The sequence below is a fragment of the Stereum hirsutum genome (genome assembly GCF_000264905.1).
Source record: "Stereum hirsutum FP-91666 SS1 unplaced genomic scaffold STEHIscaffold_5, whole genome shotgun sequence".
Taxonomy (NCBI): domain Eukaryota; kingdom Fungi; phylum Basidiomycota; class Agaricomycetes; order Russulales; family Stereaceae; genus Stereum; species Stereum hirsutum.
The window spans coordinates 877,406-898,596 of record NW_006763135.1 but is presented as its reverse complement, the minus strand read 5'-3'; the positions used below and the strand labels follow the sequence as shown (position 1 = coordinate 898,596).

At 52.8% G+C, this 21,191-nt stretch overlaps 6 protein-coding genes across 6 annotated transcripts; all 6 read left to right on the top strand.

The window, feature by feature from the left end:
* Positions 1-207: 207 nt before the first annotated feature.
* On the top strand, positions 208-4,542 carry STEHIDRAFT_155353 (uncharacterized protein; the record flags this gene model as incomplete). Its single annotated transcript, XM_007302642.1, has 1 exon — positions 208-4,542. One exon carries the CDS (start codon positions 208-210, stop codon positions 4,540-4,542), a length of 4,335 nt encoding a protein of 1,444 aa, XP_007302704.1.
* Positions 4,543-7,728: 3,186 nt separating this feature from the next.
* Positions 7,729-8,061, top strand: STEHIDRAFT_31716 (uncharacterized protein; the record flags this gene model as incomplete). The annotated part of the gene is made up of 1 exon (XM_007302209.1): positions 7,729-8,061. A coding segment is annotated over one exon (333 nt), but the record flags the coding sequence as incomplete, so codon positions are not given.
* Positions 8,062-8,305: 244 nt separating this feature from the next.
* On the top strand, positions 8,306-11,617 carry STEHIDRAFT_155351 (uncharacterized protein; the record flags this gene model as incomplete). The annotated part of the gene is made up of 1 exon (XM_007302641.1): positions 8,306-11,617. One exon carries the CDS (start codon positions 8,306-8,308, stop codon positions 11,615-11,617), a length of 3,312 nt encoding a protein of 1,103 aa, XP_007302703.1.
* A 728-nt stretch (positions 11,618-12,345) lies between these two features.
* On the top strand, positions 12,346-14,021 carry STEHIDRAFT_155350 (uncharacterized protein; the record flags this gene model as incomplete). Its single annotated transcript, XM_007302640.1, has 5 exons — positions 12,346-12,418; positions 12,476-12,553; positions 12,608-13,444; positions 13,687-13,721; positions 13,815-14,021. The coding sequence occupies 5 exons, from the start codon at positions 12,346-12,348 to the stop codon at positions 14,019-14,021; spliced, it is 1,230 nt and encodes a 409-aa protein (XP_007302702.1).
* Positions 14,022-14,327: 306 nt separating this feature from the next.
* On the top strand, positions 14,328-16,229 carry STEHIDRAFT_76667 (uncharacterized protein; the record flags this gene model as incomplete). The annotated part of the gene is made up of 5 exons (XM_007302364.1): positions 14,328-14,376; positions 14,439-14,452; positions 14,514-14,714; positions 14,809-15,338; positions 15,394-16,229. The coding sequence occupies 5 exons, from the start codon at positions 14,328-14,330 to the stop codon at positions 16,034-16,036; spliced, it is 1,437 nt and encodes a 478-aa protein (XP_007302426.1). The 3' UTR covers positions 16,037-16,229.
* A 399-nt stretch (positions 16,230-16,628) lies between these two features.
* On the top strand, positions 16,629-20,902 carry STEHIDRAFT_94862 (beta-glucosidase). Its single transcript, XM_007302639.1, has 16 exons — positions 16,629-16,877; positions 16,948-16,966; positions 17,025-17,074; positions 17,139-17,267; positions 17,324-17,341; positions 17,398-17,504; positions 17,565-17,693; positions 17,773-17,874; positions 18,026-18,218; positions 18,301-18,592; positions 18,681-18,958; positions 19,029-19,460; positions 19,528-19,725; positions 19,786-19,812; positions 19,873-19,922; positions 19,984-20,902. The coding sequence occupies exons 1-16, from the start codon at positions 16,737-16,739 to the stop codon at positions 20,402-20,404; spliced, it is 2,586 nt and encodes an 861-aa protein (XP_007302701.1). The 5' UTR covers positions 16,629-16,736; the 3' UTR covers positions 20,405-20,902.
* Positions 20,903-21,191: the final 289 nt, after the last annotated feature.

The window sequence follows — 21,191 nt, the reverse complement described above, 5'->3', positions numbered from 1 at the left end:
ATGGACTCTCGTATGTACTCTGTATCTTACTTGTAACCTTCGTACCTCTTGGAATACCATCCGCACCCTCGACGGGCAGGCGGGTACCGTTCTCTCAGGCGCGAATACCTCAAGACCAAGACCCCAACCTCTTACACTTTTTGAACGTCCGCAAGATCTATCTACTGTGCGTACTTTTTATTCCAACCAATATCCCCAATATCTTCCATGAGCTCCCGAGGCCGTGGAGGAAATCGCGGAGGAGGATCTGGTGATCCGTCCTCCTCGAACACGCGAGGCGGCGGTGCAAGGGGTGGTGGAGCAGGCAAGAGGCCGAGGACCAGGGCAGTGACTCGCGGCGCCGATGATGGCTCCCACGACTCGCAAGAGTCGACAGACCGCGAGTCCGGCGATGAGCAGACCGACGCTCTCGACCAACGACCATCATCCCCCCTTTCCGCCCCTCCTTTTACAGCCCCCTCTCCATCCAACAATGGGACCCATTCCCGAACCCCGACGCCCGACCTCAAAAATTCCGATGACGATGACGAAGAAGCTCAACCGGAGCAGCGTCACCGTCAAACTCAACAGGTGAGTCAAGGCGCCACAACGAGTGGCGCAGCCTCTGCAGGGAGAGCCCAACGAAGGCTCTCCGATGATCAACAATCCCTTCAGAATGAAGGGATGGATAGACAATCGTCTATGGCCCCCTCCAATGACCCTCTCGTCGAAACCGTCGAGCAGAAATTGAGGGCGGCTCGGAAAGTGGCTACCGGGTTGTCGGCGCTTCATGCGTCCACAAGGGAAGCTTACTCCGACTATGACGAGAAAACGCGTCGATTCCTGCAAGAGCAGGGAGAGATGCGCACTCGTATAATGGACGAGAGCCAGGCTATCATCGATAACCTGGTGGAAATTGAAACCGCCTTCGAGCAAGACGGGCGGTTTCGATTTTCGGAACCTTTGGTATCTGCCGAATTGGCAGATATATACTCTAAAAGCGGGACTCGAACACCTAGTAAAAGGGTCCCGCATAGTAATCCGATGCCCTCATCCTCATCCAATAAGGATGCAGAGGCGCGAGTGGACAAAGGTAAGTCCAGAGCAATTATGACTCAACGGGAGACATCAGAAGATGTCAATCCGTTTGAGAGACTAGAGGGTGAGTCCGACGCCGATTACCGGCGAAGGACTGGACCTGTTCACGCTCGTGTGGAGCGTGAAGAACAAGAGGCCGCAGAACAGCAGCGACAGCTGGCTGAAGACGCGGCCGCTGAACATCGCCGAGCTCAAGAAGAGCTCGAAGCACACAGGCTCGCAAGGCAACAAGCTGAGCGAGCCGGAGAGGCAACTGGGGAAGGATCTAACGGTCCTTACAGACCTGATCCCCATCAGTGGCAGGGTGAACCTGAAGAAGAGTACCGTATACGGGTACGTAACTTCAGGAGGATTAATGGCCCTGCTCCTCCTACGACCCCTACGCCTCTGCGTTCGATAATACGAACCCCAGTAACACGCCGGGAAGAGGTGAGGTTTGCTGACGGTCCTCGTTATCAAGACGAGGACCCTGGACCCTCAATCAGCGCACGAGTTCCAAATACTGGAGCTAGTGCTTATGCTGATTCGGACTATATTCCCCCTTCGTCGTATTCTGCTACCAGGCCAGTGCAGGCAGGTAGTGCAGCGTCTCAAGTGAGTACTTCGAGACCAGCAGGATGGGATCATCAGGATCATGAGCTACAGCTCATAATCGAGATGATCCATCATCACCTCGACAATGAAGTGACAAACTCCGCGGGAGTAGCGTTCGCAAAGAACCTCAAAATTGAGGTCGCGCAATACTCTGGAGCTGACGATCCGGATGGATTTCATACCTTTATGATGAAATTCATCCGCCAGCTCCGGATGTACAAACTTTGTGGTCAGAGTGATGAGATGGAGCAAGAACGTATTCTTGCTCTAGGGCAAGTCCTTAAGGGTACTGCGCAGACCTGGTTCAACCAGGAATACGACAGTATCAGGGGATTTACCCGTCACCAAACATTTGAGAGTATGGTGAGCGCCTTATACCGGCGCTTCATCCATACATCAAGTGCTCGTGTTGCTAACGAGCAATACGAGAACTGCAAGTGGTCAGCGAAAGACACGGTCGGAGGATTCTACGACCGTCTGTTGACCGCAGCAGAACGTTTGAGGAGTATGCCAGACGCATACTCACTCAAATGTAAGTTCTTTTATCAACTGCCGTCGAAGTTACGCCGACAGGCGATACTCCAGCAGAGGGTAACCCCCGAGGACTCCACAATGGCGGAGCTCCTCGATGCCGCTAAATGGTGCGAGCGTGGATACACACTCGCATCCAACTTCGAAGCAGAAGATGAGAGAAAAACGAAGACAAGGTCTTCATCTCTCAAAATTATTAGCAGGGATAATAATCCCTCTAATAATAGACCCTCCTCTAGTAGGCCGACGTCAAGGCCTACGAATCACCATAATCCGTCGGGGTCAACCAGACCCCAAAGAGACCACACGAGGAGTAGGACCCCGAGGGACTCTAACCCACGGGACTCTACTCCACGTAGGACGGACTCTACTCCTCGTCCGGCTGCCTCTCGTCCTCAAGGAGGGCAAACACAACGGCCCAGCGACCCGAACGCGTGCTACAATTGTGGCAAGCTGGGGCACTGGGGCAGAGATTGCCCTCAGAAGGATGACAAGGATAAGCAAAGGGACGGGGCTAACAAAAAGCGCCGCTTATATGCGCAGCGTCCGGTCGATGACCGAAGCAACGATGAACAAGAGAATGACCGTCCGACTGACGGTCATGTCCCAAGAACTACAAATGAGGACACTCTACCAGAGGGTACCCCATTTGTCGAATATTCCGACTCGGAGAACGGTGCAGGAGACTACACCGACCGCTCTGGTGATGAAGGATCACCAGGCGAAGACACCTCCGATGTGGAAACTGATAGTGATGATGATAACCCCCGAGTGGGAGCCATGAGGCTCCGTGGGGGTTGTGGCGAGGAAACAGAGGCAAATGTCTCTGATTCTGCGATAACTGTCGATTCGTCAGACTCTGAAGGAGACGAGAACGACGAAACGGCGACGATAGGGCAGTCAATGAGACTGCGAGTAACTAATCGTCGTTTCGACGATTCTGAAGGCGAATATGACTTCGAATCAGGCGATTTTGTCGAAGCCCGCGTAGAGTTCGTGCCTGATGGCGACACGAGCTTTAATAGCGAAATGGAGGTGGAGGAATCACTCCAGCGCTCTGAGGGCGAGGAGTCTCCTCCTCCAAGTCGCGCTCCCACACCAGAACGCCCAATGCGGTCGTTCGTGGTCGAGCAGGCTGACGACACAACGGACGGAACTGTCTCTTCATTTGAAGGACAGCCTGGTAATGTGCCGACCCTGGGTGAGGCATACTCCCTCGGATGGCAAAGTGCCCTGAGGATGGCTCTCACGGTGATTGAAGCCCAGAAGGATGACATGTCCGACCAAGATGGTTTGGGCATGTTAATAAAGGAAGGAATCAGTCGGGCAGCTCGAGAGGTCAACAACTTGTTGACTGATGAGCCCCCGGTGGTAAACTTACCCCCTCCTCCTCCCGTTGGCAATAAGCTCAACGAAAGGAGTAGCAAGGTTGCCGATTCTATCCTCCGCGAGCGTCGCAGGCAGAAGAAGCGACGTCAGCGCCAGAATAGGAATGAGCGGCTGCATACCGCTGAAGATTTGCTGGCAGAAGTAGCAGCGGAGGTTGCTGCTACGAACAGCGAATCTCACGAGCAGCCCTCAGTATCTATGATGGCGATGAACCCCTCGCGTGAGCGCACCAACAAGGAGGAATACCGTCCTACGTGGGTGTATGACGCCAAGATCGTCAAGAGTGGCAAACAACCAGTACGAGGCAAACGCGAGGCCATCGTACTGGCTGTAGAAATCGATATCGCAGGGTTGAAGTGCTACACGCTCTTCGACTCTGGGAGTACGACCAACGCCATCAGTCCTGATGTTGCAGTTGTGTCGAAGACCCCACTTGTCGAGCTGGATGAGCCAATGACTCTCCAACTGGGTACAGTTGGCAGTAAGTCGACCATAAACTATGGTACGCATGCCTTGGCCAAGATGGGTACCTCCTCATTTGAGGCGTATTATGATGTCGCTAACATCGACTATTATGATGCGATTCTGGGAACCCCGTTCCTACTGCAGCACAAAGTCATACTTGACTTTGGCAAAAAAGCAGTAGAAATTGACGGCCAGACTTACCCGGCATTGACTCTCGAACAAGAGAGGGTCGTGCGTCGTCAGCGACGTACGTTCCGCCGTCAAGTTGACGAGGCCGCATTGTACGCCCGGGATAAACCCCCGGTGGCACGCGTACACACCATGAAGGATGTTAATAAACATCCTCAATCTCTATCAACCGAGGAGATTCTAGCGTCCGATGTGGCCGCCCCGCCTACTGTCCCTCCTCCGTCTGTCTCTCCTCCTCAGCATCGCGTTTTCGGGAACCGAAATGTGAGCGTTGAGGAGGTTCCGGATGAGGAATGAATCCCTCGCGCGACCTTGGCAAATGCTGAGGCCGCTCGAGTAGGGGAGGAAGTGGTGGAATCAGCAGAGCCACCACAACCACAGAAGGACCCCGATAAAATTCGGAAGATGAAGGCTTACAGCCGTAGTAAGCCTAAGGTCGACCTCTCATCAATAGAAGAGAAGTCGTTCCCTACTGTACACAGTTCGGAACATGTACCTGATAGGTACATCCCGAAAGACGAACAACGTCAAGCCCGACGTTATCTCAATCTGAAGGCAGCTCGAATTGAAGCAGCCGAGAAGGAGGAGAACGACGCAGAGATCGACATCCTTCGTAAGGCTTGGTATGAGTCTGCGAAGGATGTTATATGCGAAGTTCCCTTGACCCTACCTCCGATGAGGGCGATAAACCATCGCATACCTCTAATGGATGAGAGTAAGGTGGAAAAATACCACCTTCCTCGATGTCCAGATGTTCTTAAAACCCAATTGAGGGATAAGATCATCCGATACACAAAAGCCGGCTGGTGGATCGAAAGGACCACCAACCAAGCCGCGCCTATGTTATGTATCCCCAAGAAAAACGGTAACCTACGTACCGTTATAGATTGTCGTAAACGGAACGACAATACATGGAAGGATATCACTCCATTCCCGGATCAAGATCAGATCCGGATGGACGTAGCTGCTGCTAAGTATCGCTCAAAGATAGACATGAGCGATGCTTACGAGCAGATACGAATTATGCCGGAAGATGTGTGGAAAACAGCGTTTGCCACCATCTATGGCACGTTTGTGAGCACTACAATGCAACAGGGCGATTGTAATGCTCCGGCTACATTCCAACGTCTGATGACCCATGTATTTAGAGAATACATAGGTGATTTCGTTCATGTATACATGGACGATATCTTCATCTTCTCGAACTCGAAAGATGATCATCAGAGGCATATAGGGCTCGTTCTGGACAAACTGCGCCAGAACCAGCTCTACCTCATCGCATCGAAATGCGATTTCTATTCCAAGCGAATGGATTGTCTCGGTCACGTCATAGACGAACGAGGAATCCACGCCGACTCGGACAAAATGTCCAAGGTCAGGAACTGGCCCACACCGAAAACCTACAATGAGGTCCAACGGTTCCTAGGGCTAGTCCAATACCTTTCGAGCTTTATGCCTGACGTGTCAATGTACTCGTCTGTGCTCTCGGGTATGGTACGAAACGGGCGTGAATTTCTTTGGCGACCCATACACGACCATTGTTTCCGTATGATACGTGAGATGGCATGTAAGTACCCTATCCTCAAGCCCATAGATCCCAAGTCAAACGAGCCAATATGGGTCGTTTGCGACGCCTCCATTTATGGCGTCGGTGCTGTATATGGACAAGGAGAGGACTGGCAAAATTGCCGTCCTGCTGGTTTCATGTCCAAACGATTCTCTGCGGCGCAGAGAAATTACCGGACCTACGAGCAGGAGACTCTCGCAATGATTGAGGCCCTTGCAAAGTGGTCCGATAAACTGCTCGGACGGCAGTTCACAATAGTGACTGACCACAAGGCCCTTGAGTTCTTCGACTCACAGAAGAACCTGACTCCGCGTCAAACGCGCTGGTCAGAATTCTTGCAACCCTATAACGCTACGATAAAATATGTCAAAGGGCGACTTAACAAAGTCGCCGACTGTTTTTCGCGTTATTACAAGAGAGTCGAAGGAACTCTTGACGAGTCTGATTATGCCAATATGGATATTAAGCTCGATCCCAATGGGGACGACTTGATGCCCCAACGCTCGCTCGAAATTCGAGCTATGCAGTTGAGGACGAATCGGAAGAAGACCACTGAGGAGTCAAGGTACCCTCAGTTGGTCGCAGAGAAGGCGTTTCAGCGTCCTCAAGAGCCCCGCGACGAAGAGGTCGTCAAGCTCGAGGAATATGCGGAGACGCCTGTGGCTCAGAAGGTGAAAACCACCTCTGCGGAAAAGCTATATCGACTGGAGGATGAACTTAACGGTTCTCCTCCACCATCAAACTTACCTGCAGAAATACAGAGTGAGTATGATGGGTGGCTTGGGAAATTGTCCTCGCAATATGCTGAGGATAATTTCTTCGCGAAGATCGTTGGGAATCCTGACCATTATTCAAGCTTCGAATATGATCAGGGTTCCGGACGCTTGTGGACCTATACTTCTCAACTCGAGAAGGTGTTGTGCCTTCCTATTGGGAAGCACAAAGACAGGACGCTTAGAGAGCTCGCAATTGCGACTGCTCATAAGGTCGTAGGTCACCTGGGAGCCGACAAGACGTCGGCTTACCTCCGTCATCATTTTTGGTGGCCAGGTCTGGGGACGACAGTCGACAAGTTTTGCGCATCTTGCGAGACTTGTCAAATGTCTAAGACCGCGCCGCAAAAACCAGCGGGTCTTCTCCACTCCTTGCCTGTACCAAACCAGCCTTGGGAATCCATAGCTATGGATTTCGTTGGCCCGTTCCCGAAGTCGAGCGGATATGATTACCTGTGGGTAGTCATAGACCGGAAGACCTCCATGGTTCACTTAATACCAGTAACCACGAAGGTCACGACTATCGAGCTCGCAGAGCTGTACCTCTGGGAGATCGTGCGACTGCACGGTTTCCCATTGTCCATAGTGTCCGATCGCGACACTAAATTCACTGCGGCGTTCTGGAAAGAGCTACATAGACTCGCCGGAACAAAGCTTCTCATGTCTACTTCGTTCCACCCTCAAACAGATGGTGCGTCCGAGCGTGCGATACAAACGATATCGAAAATGCTCCGGACCATGGTCGAGCCCACTCAAACAGATTGGGCCGATTGGCTCCCTATGGTAGAGTTCGCCATGAATTCCAGTGTCTCAGCAAGTACTGGTTATGCTCCCTTCGAGCTTAATTATGGGTACTTGCCGAAATGGATGGCCACTCCTGTAGGGGAGAGTCCATACCGCGGGGTTAATTACTTTGCGGAAAAGGCTCGAGCCAATTTACAACGGGCTCACGACGCTATTATCGAAAGTCGGGTCAATCAGACCTACTACGCTAATAAAAAACGCCGTGATGCACCAGAGTATTCAAAGGGACAACTCGTCTATTTGAATACCAAAAATCTGAATCTTCCGAAAGGAAGGGCGCATAAATTGCTCCCTAAATTCGTTGGGCCATATCCAATCACTAAAGTGTGGCCCAAAGAATCTGTATGTGAACTAAAATTGCCGGATGAACTCGTCAAGCGACGAATTCACCCTCGGTTCCATATGAACCTTGTCAGGCCGCACATCGCAAGCAGCGATGATATATTTCCCAGTAGGGATTTAGCAGCGGCCTACGATTTCGGACAGCCCGATCGCGATGAGGTGTATTTCACATCTCTCGTCGGGCACTCATGGGACGGACAAAAAATTCGTTTCATTGGTACACTATCTACGGGTAATGTAGAGTGGACGAGCCTTGACCGGGTTCGTCACACTGAATTGCTACGAGACTACCTGGCTCTGCGTGGCGTGGCCTCCGCCACTGAACTACCGCGCGAGCCCTCTGTACCCGGTTCCGCTTTGATTTAAGGTTGTCGACGCCAAGACGCGTCGAGTAAGGGAGGATCGGGATCTGATAGCCGAAGAAGCGCCGAAAAAGGCACGCTCGGCCAAGATCAGATCTCCGAAGACGGACTTAAGCGAGCACGTGGCCAGCTGTGCAGCGCGTCTGAAAAGACGCTGGTGCAGTTGACCGCGTTCCGTCTTCCAAACCCCCATCTTCTCTCCCTTCCACGCAATGGCCGAACCGTCAAAGGACCCAAAACAACCCACGGAGTCAAAATTGACTCCGGGAGACTCAACGGAGTCTCCCATCGCAGGTGCGTTGGATGAATCGGGGTATCAAAAGATACTCTCAGAGTTCATCCACATAAACCTCCTCGAAAACTGGGGCGAGTATACTGACGACTCGGATTCGTTAACAGAAACATCCGGGGATCTTTCTGATCCCCTCCCAGTCACTCAGGAGGACATCGAGCAGGCAAACCGCTTAGGTGAGTTGTCTGCATCGACACCTCTCCCTCCCGTTCCCGAGGAAGACGCCGTGACGACGGCGATGGAGGTAGACGATGTGGTAGTCGAGGCGCCAGTCGCCACCTACCCATTGGAAGCAATGACAAGCCGTCAGGCTTCTGCAACTGCAGAAGCCTCAGGCATGGATCTGTCGTCGCTGCCTGCCCTTCCGCCGTCTCCGCCTCCTCCACCGCCCAGAACGTACCCTCAAATTGAGGGTACTGTAAACAGCACTGGTGGTCCCAACTGGGACCCCAGTAACTCCAACTTGCAGTACCACGAACGGTTGCAGATAATAATGCACCCGGGAACGTACTGCGAGATGTGCAGACAATATGTCTGCCATCTCGACCACCACCACCTCTCCCACTCTGATGGGGTTGACGACGCCACCCGGGATCGTCAAGCTCATCAAAGTAACCTTCTCCAGCAGTCCCGAGCAGAGGGACGCGAGGAAGGGTATCGCAGCGGTCAATCGGACCAACGTGATATAACGGAAGGAGAGTTGCGTCAGCTCCGCCAGCAGGTTCAATCCCTGACGGAGCAGAACTCCAACCTTTCGGGGCGAGTCAGCGCGTTGAAGGCTCAACTGGGAGCCTCCGCGACGCAGGAACAGGATTACGGGAGAATCCGTGAAGACCTGCGTAGACTCGAGGAGTCTAACAAAAGGAAAAGCGCCCAGGTTAGCCAATCGGCTAAACTGGCGTCCAAAAACGACGAGGAGTTGAAAGCCCTCCATAAGAGGGTCAACGAGGTATCCTCTCGGCTCGAGGAATCCCTCGCTGATTCACGGAGGCTTGCAGCTCGCAATCGCGAGCTGCAGGAACAGTCGGACAGGCTCCAGCACGACCTCTCGTGGATGAGGCCCGCGTATGACAGCCTGAGGAGGGAGTACGACAAAGAGCGCAGGATAAACCATCCTGACGCCGCGTTCTCTGACTCCGACGATTCCTATGAGGGCTACCCGAAAGGGGCCCATAGCTTCGCTCCACCAAAAGACTCGGGGTCAACAGATCCCGTGGTCACCGAAGAGCAGGATGAGGACATGGACAAGCAAGTCCATGAAGCCGAAGGAGCGGGAGCAATTGCCCCCACCACATCCTCCTCAACAACAGCAGGGCCAAATGCTCCTGTTGTTCGTCTCCCACCACGCTCTCCTCCGACAGCAGGGCCGTCGCGTCTCACAAGGATCGACGACTCTGATGACGAAGGAGAAGGTTCCGGCCCGGATAACGAGGTGTTGGCAGGCCTGGGATGGATGACTACCCCAGGCATGCCAGGATCTACGGACTCTGGACGCAGGCGCGCTAGGCGCTCTCGTCAAAGACAAAACAGGTCTAGACGAGAGGCCGAGCTGATGGCAAGAATGCCTCCGCCTGCAAATGCTCCCGCCGCCCCTAATCCCGCTCCTTCCTCTTCGTCTGACACGAGCGGTAAGCGCAAGCGTGACGACGAAGAAGGACAACAAGGCGAGCGGGATTGGACACGCGGCTCCCTTCGTAGTGAGAGGGACTATGAAGAAGTGATCATCGCGAGCGAGGGAGGCAATGACTCCGCGACTCGACGATTGATCATGGAGGATAATAACCTCCGATGTGTACAACCAGAGAGACTGTCATTGGGGCAGCGACGCTTCCTCCAATGGTCATCTCAAAGAGACCTGCGTGCACCCCGGCACGCTTCCTCCTCTGGTGAAGTGGGAGCTCCTTCGCGGCAAAAGAAGTCGCGAACTGAGGGCTCCGCTCCCAATGCAAGGTCCGAGTCGCAATCTGCGACAAGGACCATCGCTGATCTCCCGAGGCCCCGAGCTCAACGCAGCCGGGCTCCTCCTCCTGCCCTGCCTCAACCGGGCTCTAACGCGAGCGATAGAGAATGGGCAGAGTACTGGAATCACCCCGGTGTGACCATGCCGCAAGGCGCTCTCATCATCAGTGGTGAGATCGATCTTCGCTGGGTCCGCCAATATCGGTGGCTCGAGTCGATCGCTCCGGGGGCTGCTTCGAACAGCCCAGAGGACATGCTCGTGGCACGTCAGGATGCAAACGCATTCCGACGATACACCATGACCGTGGCCTCTGTTCCCGGAAACCTGGAAGCCCAATGGGCTTACCATTCTCTTCAATCGGTGGTTCCAACTGGAACCACCACTCCGCGTCTTGATCACTCTCTCATTGGCAACGAGAGAGCGATGTTGCGTCATCTCCGGCTGGTAATAACATCAGCCGGACAGTTGCACGAGCTCGAAAGATGGGCTCGTACTCGACGCAACAACCTTCTTGGTCGACCCGGACTCTCCGACGCCGACTTTCCTCAGGCTCCCAACCGGGCGAGCCTTGAGGAAACGTGGGCTCAAGCCCGTGATCGTGGCCTTGCCCAGGAAGCCCAACCTTCGGCTTCCTGGTTCTCTCAATCCGCCGCTGAGGTTCAAATGCAACCTCCGCCTCCTAGATCACCTGCGAGTGAGGCTCAAATGCAGCCTCCCGCACATCAACCTCAGCAGTGGCCTCAACCGCCACAGCAGCAGCAGCAATGGCAGCCCCCACAACCGACTCTCACATGGCAACAGCCTGTGCAGCAGCAGCAGTGGGCTCCATATGGGTCAACATCGACTCAATGGGGCCAGCTTACGTCGTTCGCGCAACAGCCCGGGAGTCAGGGTAATGTTCCACCAGCTGGTGGATTCACTTACCCGGCTCCCGCCCCTCAACCATCCTACCCGTACTATCAGGGCTGGCCGCGCGAACAAAGTTCGCAATCCTACGCATACCCTCCGTCGGGCCCTAACCAGTGGCCCCAACCGAGTGGTAGTGGTATCCCCGCGGCTCCGCAAAATGCAGGAGCCCCTCTCTCTTCGGCAGTGCCTCAGCCGGCACCAACTCACCCAACGATATACTCGTTTGGTCAGTTTGGTCCCGCTGGGGCTGCACTAGGTCCTCAATCAGGAGCCCAGGCGGAGGCCGACCCATCATCATTTCCACCCTCACCTCCATTCGGTCCTCCTCCCCCTGGCCCTCCTGGACCCGCGCCGCCATCCTAAGTGAGCCGTAGTTCGGCTCAGTAGGGGAGAGTGTAAGGGGCGGCTAGGGATACGGTGTGGCACTCAACATGAGTGGGCCACATCTATCCTAAGCGCCACTTCCGCGTTGCTGTATCCGGGCGATCGATCTTATCTTATCACGCGCGCTTGTTTGCTCCTGGCAAACAAGCCAGATCTCGTATATATATTCATGGACTCTCGTATGTACTCTGTATCTTACTTGTAACCTTCGTACCTCTTGGAATACCATCCGCACCCTCGACGGGCAGGCGGGTACCGTTCTCTCAGGCGCGAATACCTCAAGACCAAGACCCCAACCTCTTACAATAATTGTCAAAACCTTTCCGAGTGGCTGAATGGTCCAACGCCCGGCCCTAAGATCATTCGTGTACACGTCTTGGCAATTTTATTGACGGCATGTGGAAGCGAAGCGCAGAGCAGACACAGACGCAAGGTGTCCTCGACTCCTCGGCACCGCCGCTCGAACGGGATCTTCCGGAGCATTTAATTTGGCTCGGGTGGCGCAACGTTCGTTACTTTTTTACCACGACCTCAAGTTCGCCAGAGCATTCAGTGCTTTCAGAGAAGTCTCAGACGTTCACACTTTGGTCTAGGTCCTAGCTCTACAGAGTCTGCCTTTCTGCTTTCTGTGCTTGGACTCATTTCAGTTTTCTCGTGACGGTGCCATTTAGCATCTGACATTTTCCACTCCGCGACAAATACGTGCTATGTCTCCCAAAAGCGCTCATGCTCCTTTGTCCGTCACCATAGGGAACGAAAAATTTCTTCCTGAATCATCTGGTATTTCTCTCTCCCGGTACAGTCAGACGCTTGCATTGCCTCCGACATCTTGTTCAGTTTTCCCCGTTTCGACTCCCGAACGACTCAGAGATGTCGTCTTCATCGATGAACACCACGTTCGTCCAGGCCTAACCAGTCCGTTAATAGTCCACGTTATCATCATGCGCAGCTAATGACTTCGGTGACTAGTGAATCAGCATGAGTTTGCGGCAGCGAAGGAAGCTGTACTCGATCTACTCGGCTGGGGTGTACCTTCAGAGTATCTTGTCGACTGTGGTCTCTCTCGACAACTTCTTTACTACGTCTTCACCGAGTTGAATCTCCATCTGCCTACCAACCTCGACCTCACAGGCATCATATCGTATCCTCCCCCGCATGGGTTGGTCATTGCTTCTCCAGTACCTCCTTCACAGCAGTCTTCTGATTCAGGCGAAGCCTCGGACCTCCATGGACGCATCAATGTACCCTCGCCACTCGTCTCCGGGACAGCATCACCAACGACCTCAACGCCATCTCCTCTGCCTCGTTTCAGTACCAAGTCTGATTCTCTGCCGTTGGAGGATGGAGAGGTCGCGGACATCCCTGGACTCGCGTATAGCTCGATATATGCGCATTCTTTGTCCTCGGGAACTGCGTCGAACTCTTGGGGCAGCTGTGTCGAGCCTCTGTCTGGTGATTCCCATCTATCAACGCTGTCCGACTCCAGTCCTCCAGTCGAATGCGGTAGCTCTATATCAAACTGCAATTCTGCCGACAGCGCCGCGGTATCTGCATCGCGCATCGACAATGCTTTATGCAGCCAGCAACGGACTCCTCGCCCTGTGGCTGCCGACTTCTTCGAACTATACTCCCAAACGATGTCTTCCACTGGCCACACACAATACAAAACCCACACGAGGACGAATACAGATCACTGTGAACCTGCCCCTCTCAGGAGGCGCTTTATGGTCGACACAAATGTTCATCGTGGGCATGGAGATCCCATGGCAGAGATGGGGAGCGAGATGAAGAGTTGGAAGGTCAAAGGTGATAGAAAGTCAGAGGATAAGGCGAGAAAGTTTCATGGGAGGAGAAGCGGCCATCTCAGGAGTTGGGAAGGGTCTGAACATTCGAGGGAAGGAAGGGACGGAAGATTGCTCAGGAAGAGACAAGGGAGGGATGGGGAGCATTGTGGTAATAAGGGGAGAACTTTCAGAGCCGGGCCAAGGGCGAGTTCTTTTTATGCTTGACATAGCCCCATGTCTTGAGCTGATGGTTTCCACCATTAGGGCCATCGGGGACTGTGACAGCACGCTATTACAGCGTCCGTTTCATGGGTGTCAACCCAATGACTCTCTTTCTTATAAATCCTCCCTCTGATGCTCATTCTACCTTCTTCTGATTCTTGGCGTGGCAGTCTGCGATGTTTCTGCTGCTCGCTTTCTTCGGTCTCTGCTCCATCGGGTGGCTCTCCTTCTTTCACCGATTCATCCATATATACCAAACTCTCAACCTCATCCACTCGTTCTACATTCTCAGGTTGAGCAATACCATGGACAGCTATCTTCCTCTACCAGGTCATGGGGCCTCACGCCACGTTGGCACTGTCCTTGCCTCCTCGTAGATTGCCTTTCCAGCATTGTAAATTGTTTTATTAGCGACAAAGAACTACCTTGACGCAACTACAGAATTCCGCCTCCCAGCTCCAAAATATCACCACAGCGTTTGTGGGCTCAAAGCAAAAGGATGGTTGAGCGCTCGAGCAACCGTCGTGTGGCACTGAATTTCAAATGCGAATTAAATAATTATTCAACCAATCATTGACGCGTTCAGCGCGTCGAAAGCAACGGCCACGCTCGACATCATCTTCTCTCCCTTCAGGAATCCTTGAACAGCGTTCAGTATCTTAGATAACATCTGAAAGCTCATAATGGCGTTGAAGGGCCCAGATAGCTTCATGTTTACGGTTGGAAAGCTTGGTGCGTAGTACCAGTCTTCAAATTCGTGCACAGGTTACTGAATGATACGGCCCCACCCATAGATGCTGGCATGGCTGTAAGTCTACCTACAACTGGAGGGCCTAGACAGGAATTTCTTATAGATATTGACATTGTAGATTCTTCTCGGAGAACGCGCCCACCTCATCGAGTTTCCGTCATTATTGCTTCCTCCTGGGGCAACAACAGGCTCTATTGTCAATATATCCGTTACGCAGAATGTGGAGGAAGAGCGGAAACGGGACGATGAGTTTTGGGACTTGCAGAGTGATATACTGGAGACGTTCGGAAGGGACCTTCCTCAACCGCCAGAAATCAATGTGAGTTCAACTCCACGTATCGTGGCGCCACACAGGACCCGTTCATATATCTTGCCTGGTGCTCGCACGACTTCCGTTCGTTATTTCATCTTAGCTGAGGAACGTTACCCAAACCTCTATTACACTTGAATGGCCGCCACTTCAACTCGCCACTGCCTCCCTCCGGTCCCTCGACATCTATAAAAACGGCCAACGTCTCGCTCCGATACCCTCACCTCTCCAAAATACCTCCACCAAACTCTCCGGTCTCGACATCAACACTGAGTATACTTTCCGTCTCGTCTTGCGTACTTCTGCAGGGACCTTCCACTCCAACCTCATTCGCGTCAAGACGCACACCATGACCGACACCTCGGGCATTTCGGTATGCTTTGGGAACGTACAGGACTCGGTGTTGTTAGAGAACGCCAAGATGGCTCTGCAGGAGATGAGGGCGAAGTGGAGCGACAAGATTCAGATTGATACGACGCATTTCGTGTGCACGACGCCGGCAGCGACTCCTTCTGGAGCACAGGCGTCAGGGAGCGTGAGCACTGCGCCGGGTGTGGAATATCAGAGGGCGTTGCAGTTAAGTATACCAGTGGTGCAGCCACAATGGATCCTGGCTTGTCATGCTGAGAGGAAGTGCGTGTTTCTCCTCTTCCTTTAAATGTCAACAGGATAACTGAAGTTATTGCAGGATGATACCTATCTCTGGATACTACCTAGGAACTACTCCTTCGGCGCAGTTCAACCCTGCACCATTTACACGACCACAGTCCATGTCACAAGCCTCCCTACCCAACAGCGCTCAATCGAACCGTAGTGCCAACCGCGCCTCCATGCCCGCCCCTTCACGCGCAGTTTCCTCTCCTCCGGCCCAACCACTTGCCAAATCACCATCGCGTAACACCTTCGAACCAACGCCCGAAGAGGCTCAAGAAGCCACATATCGCGAAGGCGAACAAGAGGTTCCTGTCATGAAGTCACCAAAGTCCGGTAAACCTCCGAGAGCGAGACATGGGACCATGGATAGGGAGTTCAAGTTTCCGCCACCGTCGCCGACGACTGCGCCCCCTGTACCGCAGATCACGCCGGAGCATATGAAAATGGCCCAGGAGGCGAGAGAAGCGGAAGAGGCTAGAGATGGAGAGGAAGATGAGAGTATGTCGAAGAGTGAGGATGATACGGAGGAGGCTGGGTTGGAGGCTGTGGGCGTTGTGGCGCCGTCGAGTGTAGAGGTGCCACCACCCCCGCAGCTTGAGAGGGGGAACAGTATGGGGAGTACGGCTGAGGATGGGGACGAGGACGTCGGTGAGACGGAGGAGATATCGTTGAATTAGGTGCCGTCCAGGGGGATCTCAAAGACAGTCTTATATTGTTATCTTTCCTTGTTTTGCTTCAGTGTCTTCGTCGTTTCTCATCTCTCATCTCTCCTGGTACGGAATACCATTTACCCTCAGTTATCACTTGATACTTCCTAACGTCTTTGGTTTTGATCCGCTGTTCCTGAGTATATCCGAATGTCCGAGTGGAAATATAGCCTGAGAGTCTTGGATACCCTATTCTGAACTCTGTGTGAGTGCGACCCATTCCTGGATGGCAACACGGCGAATTCTACGGCGTTAACGGGGTGCAAGGGTGCAATACACCAAGAACAACAAGCAATCCCTTCTCCAGCACCACAAAATACATTGAAAGGTGCTCTATCCTTCAATGACCTACCAAATAAGTCTCGCCACACTCAGGAGGCCTTGAGACGGGCCGGGAAAACGTCGGCGAAATCGATACGCTCACGTGCGCTCTTAGTTCGCAAAATGGCTTGAGGCTTGTCGGTGGGATGACCAGGATTTGTCTCTCGTTCCGATATCCCTCCCCTCGAAATGTACATAAGAACGCCTGCTCTCGATGCCACAAGTTATCTTCCCCCCTTCTGCGCTGCAGTCCACCGTGTCCAGCGTTTCCCCCACTTCAGCAAAACTCCAACAAATTGAGCTTGATTTGAACGAACGCCACCAACTATAGTATTCGAAAACAGACAGGATGGCACCCTCTGATTTCGCGAAGGCTGATTTAGACGAGGTCGTGGAGAAATTGACCGTCGAGGAGGTTACTCAATTGATTGCGGGAGTGGGGTTCTGGCATACGGCTGCAATTCCGAGGTTGGGTGTACCTGCGGTGAAGGCAAGTTGCTTTGCCCCTATTCGTCGTGCATCGTGTATTGTACTAATGAATTGTGGTATTTCTGCGATAGGTTAGCGATGGTCCCAATGGTAGGTCATTTTGTAGATATTCTAGGGGGCGAAAGCTGATTAGGATGTCTGATGGCAGGCATTCGAGGAAATCATTTCGTTATGGGAACCCCTGCGAAGTGCCTTCCGGTTCGTGTTATTTCGTTTCGCCTTGATATCGACCACAGTTACTGAATTTTCTGTACTATCATAGTCTTCGACTGCTATGGGCGCCACTTTCGACACTGAGCTGCTCGAGGAAGTCGGTCTGAAGTTGCTAGCTGCTGAGTCGAAGCTGAGGGCAGCGTCTATTGCCTTGGCACCGACTTGTAACATCCAGCGGGTACGTGTCTATCTTCACTATACTTGCTTGTCAAAGAAATCTAACACTCTGCTTAGAACCCTCTTGGAGGTCGTGTAAGTGTGACGACCACAACAAGCCAGAGCGTGATACTGAAATCATTTCTTATAAGTCTTTCGAAAGTTTCGCCGAAGATCCTCTCCTCTCCGGCCTCATTGCCGCTGCGTACGTCAGAGGCGTGCAGAAAGGAGGCATCGGTGTTGCCATTAAGCACTTTGTGTATGTCTTTAACTATACCTAACGCCCAACTTACCGCTTCTCATGATATGTCTTATCCAGTTGCAACGACAAAGAGAACGACCGGATGGGCTATGACAGTATTCTCAGTGAACGCGCTCTCCGCGAGATCTACCTCATGCCTTTCATGCTCGCGCAGAGGTACGCCGAGCCTTGGTCCTTCATGACCTCGTGAGTTATTCATCTCGAAAATTCGGGCACAGTGTTCTCATCGCTTAGTATTCGTCTCCTTCATTCCCTTGATTTCTAGTTACAATCGCGTGAACGGCACCCACGCCTCGGAAAATACATACCTCATACGCGATATCTTGAGGAAAGAGTGGGGCTTTCAAGGCATGACGATGAGCGATTGGTACGTGTGGTGTGCCATAACACTCCACCCCACCCCAAAATACATCCTTGGCTCTTGTTTCTTCCTCCCTACATCGAACATCTGACTGATTTTCCTTTCTATTGGATAATCGCTTTTCTCTCAACTCGTCTTGGTGATATACGGTATACAGGTTCGGCGTGTACAGCATCGACCATTCCATCAATGCTGGATTGGACCTCGAGATGCCTGGCACAAATAAATGGCGCACTAATGACCTGGTGACTAGATCAATCGGTTCCAGAAAGATCACGCAGAGAACCCTCAAGGAGAGGGCGAGGAAGGTGTTGGAATTGGTGCAGAGATGTGCAAGGGAGGCCCCCGAGGTAGCCTTCATATTCTTTCTGCTCCTTTGAGTCCGCAAAGCACTGACATTCAATCCCCACTTGCAAATGAACGTGTGTGTAGATCCTCGATGGCGATGGTATCGAACGGACCCGCGAGAGCGACGAAGATAAAGCTTTGATGCGCAAAGTTGCGGCCGACTCCATTGTTCTGCTGAAGAATGAGGGTGGTATCCTTCCGCTCCAACCGTCAAAACTGAAGAAGATCGCGATTGTGGGTGGCAATGCGAAGGCGTACGTATTGTCCGGTGGTGGCTCTGCCTCGCTTAAGCCCTCGTACTTCACCTCGCCATACGATGGCATTGTCAGCACGTTGCCCGCGGACGTTGAAGTGACATATAGCGAAGGCGCTCGTGGTACGTTTTACTCCCTTACGCACCCTCTTCTCATCTGCCTTCGTTATGTTCCCTTGAACGGTATCTTAATGAACGTGCATCACGACAGCCGTCATGACTATGCCCTCTCTCGACTGGGACATGTTCACCGCCGACGGCAAACGCGGCTGGATGGGCACTTGGCATAAACACGAAAGCGAAGAAAGCATGTCTATCGTAGAGGAACCATACGCGACGAACCTGATCGACGAGACGAGGATCTTTGTCAGTCTTTCGGCTCCGAAGGGGATCACAAGGAGGTGGACGTTGAGGCTCAAGGGTCAATTGAAGCCAAAGACGTATGCTTGTGACTTCGAGTTTGGGATGAGTGTATCGGGGAGGGCGAAGGTCAGTCCCGGTTATCAACTCGGGCACATGGTGCTAATTCCCCGTCGGTCGGCTTGATTCTTCTTTTTAGTTGTGGGTGGACGACAAACTCATCATCGACAACTGGACCGTTCAACGTCGCGGTGAAGAATTCTTCGGCTGTGCCTCCAAGGAAGAACGTGGCACGGTCCACATCCCAGCAAACCACTCTCCCTCCATCTATGTCGAATTCTGTAACGTCCGTGGGCCTGCTCCCGCAGACGGCGACGAAGACGAAGCCGTGATGGATGCGAATGCGGGCATGAGGCTCGGAGGGGCTGAAGTTCAGGATGCGGACGAGAGGATGGAGAGCGCGGTGAAATTGGCGAAGGAGGCGGATGTGGTGGTTGCGGTCGTTGGCCTCAATGCGGATTGGGAGACGGAGGGATATGACAGGAAGACGCTTGGGTTGCCGGGGAGGACGGATGAGTTGGTGAGGAAGGTAGTGGAGGCGAATCCGAAGACTGTGGTCGTTACTCAGTCGGTATGTTTCCCCATTCCCAGCTCAGATTTATTGGGCCTGGTTGCTGATCGCCATACTGTACATATAGGGATCCTCAATCACTATGCCTTGGGCGACTTCTGTGCCGGCTGTCGTGCATGCGTGGTATGGCGGCAATGCGACTGGAGAGGCGATCGCGGATGTGTTGTTCGGGAAGGTCAACCCTTCGGGGAAGCTTTCCTTGACGTTCCCAAAGAGGGAAGAGGATCTTCCTTCGTATGGACATTTCCACTCAGAAGACGGAAAGGTATGCGCTCATTTTTAGTACCCGGATGGAGGCCGTAAATTGATCTATCCTGTCATGAAGGTTCACTATGGGGAAGGTATCTTCGTGGTATGTTTTGTTTAAACATGTCCTGACACGGAGAGGAACTAAAGTGTATGGTCTGAGTAGGGATACAAACACTGGCTTCACCGCAAGATCGAACCTGAGTTCGCCTTCGGGTATGTGATAATATCCTGTTCTCTATCCTGAATTACCGCTCACATTCTGCCACGCTCTTAGTCACGGCCTCTCCTACACGACCTTCTCCTACTCCGACCTCAAAGTCGGCAAATCCACATTCGCACCCTCTTCTTCAAGCCCCGACATCAAGACCCCCATCTCCTTCACGCTCACCAACACCGGTTCCCTCCCCGGCTCCGAAGCCACGCAGCTATACATCTCATTCCCCAGCACTTCAGACCTCACACACCCTCCCCTCCAACTCCGCGCATTTAAGAAGGTACACAATCTTGGACCGGGAGAGAGTAAGGTCGTGGAGTTGGAACTGGATAAGTATGCGGTATCGTATTGGAATGAGAGGTTGGAGAGGTGGACGGTCGAGAAGGGCAAGTTTGAGGTGTGGGTCGGAGCGAGTAGTGCGAACTTGGGATTGGAGGGGGTGTTGGAGGTTGAGAAGGCGTTTGAGTGGAATGGGCTTTGAGGGGTTGGTGTTCGGTGTTCCCAGACAGTGGAGCAGTGGGTCGAGTTTGAGTTCATGTTATGTAGTTCGACGTTGTATGTCCAGTGTAATGTATGTATGCAGATATTCCAGGAAGCAAAATCAAGGTCTCATCATTATGCATCATGGTTCAAAATCGTCCGGACTGGTCTGATATACGAAATGTTCCGTTCCGTAGAGAGCGGCGGTCGTCGCAGCCGCTCCAGCAAGTAACAAGGAAAGTCCACTCCGAGGAAGTCTGTTTGCTTTCTCCATACCCATAGCGAATTGCTCGGCTATGAGGTACGTCATGGACCATGCTATCCCACAAACACAAACACGGCACCCGAAAAAAGGGGTACGAGGTTATGGCATATGCAGGAGAAATAGGGGAAGAACGCACCTGTAGCAACACCGGACCCATTGTATACGTCTCCTTGACCGATCATGTAGCCTGCGCCTGCGATGGGGATGCTGAACGCGGCGCGCAGGATGAAGGGCGGTGTGAATGTGCGTGCGTGGAGTTTTGTGGGGGTAATGACAGAACCAAGGACTGTAGATATGTCAGTCATTGCCGACCAACTTGTATGATTTACACATACATAAAGATGCGAGCGAGAAGGCCGGAAAGCTTTATACAGGTGTACGTTGAGCAGGATGAGCCAAACAGAATCAGGTGAGCACTGACGGGGATTGTGACAATCGCCACGGTGTCAAGGATGCAGCCTCAGCAGGCGCTTTTTCAGAGGTGGTAGATGATGAAGCCATTCTTCACAGAATACTTCACAGA

Excerpts from the sequence above, each read along its gene's own strand:
- STEHIDRAFT_94862 (XM_007302639.1), top strand. The coding sequence starts at position 16,737 with ATGGCACCCTCTGATTTCGCGAAGGCTGATTTAGACGAGGTCGTGGAG. Across the intron at positions 17,075-17,138 it reads CCCCTGCGAAGTGCCTTCCG|TCTTCGACTGCTATGGGCGC; the intron begins GTTCGTGTTATT and ends GTACTATCATAG. Across the intron at positions 18,593-18,680 it reads ATATAGCGAAGGCGCTCGTG|CCGTCATGACTATGCCCTCT; the intron begins GTACGTTTTACT and ends GCATCACGACAG.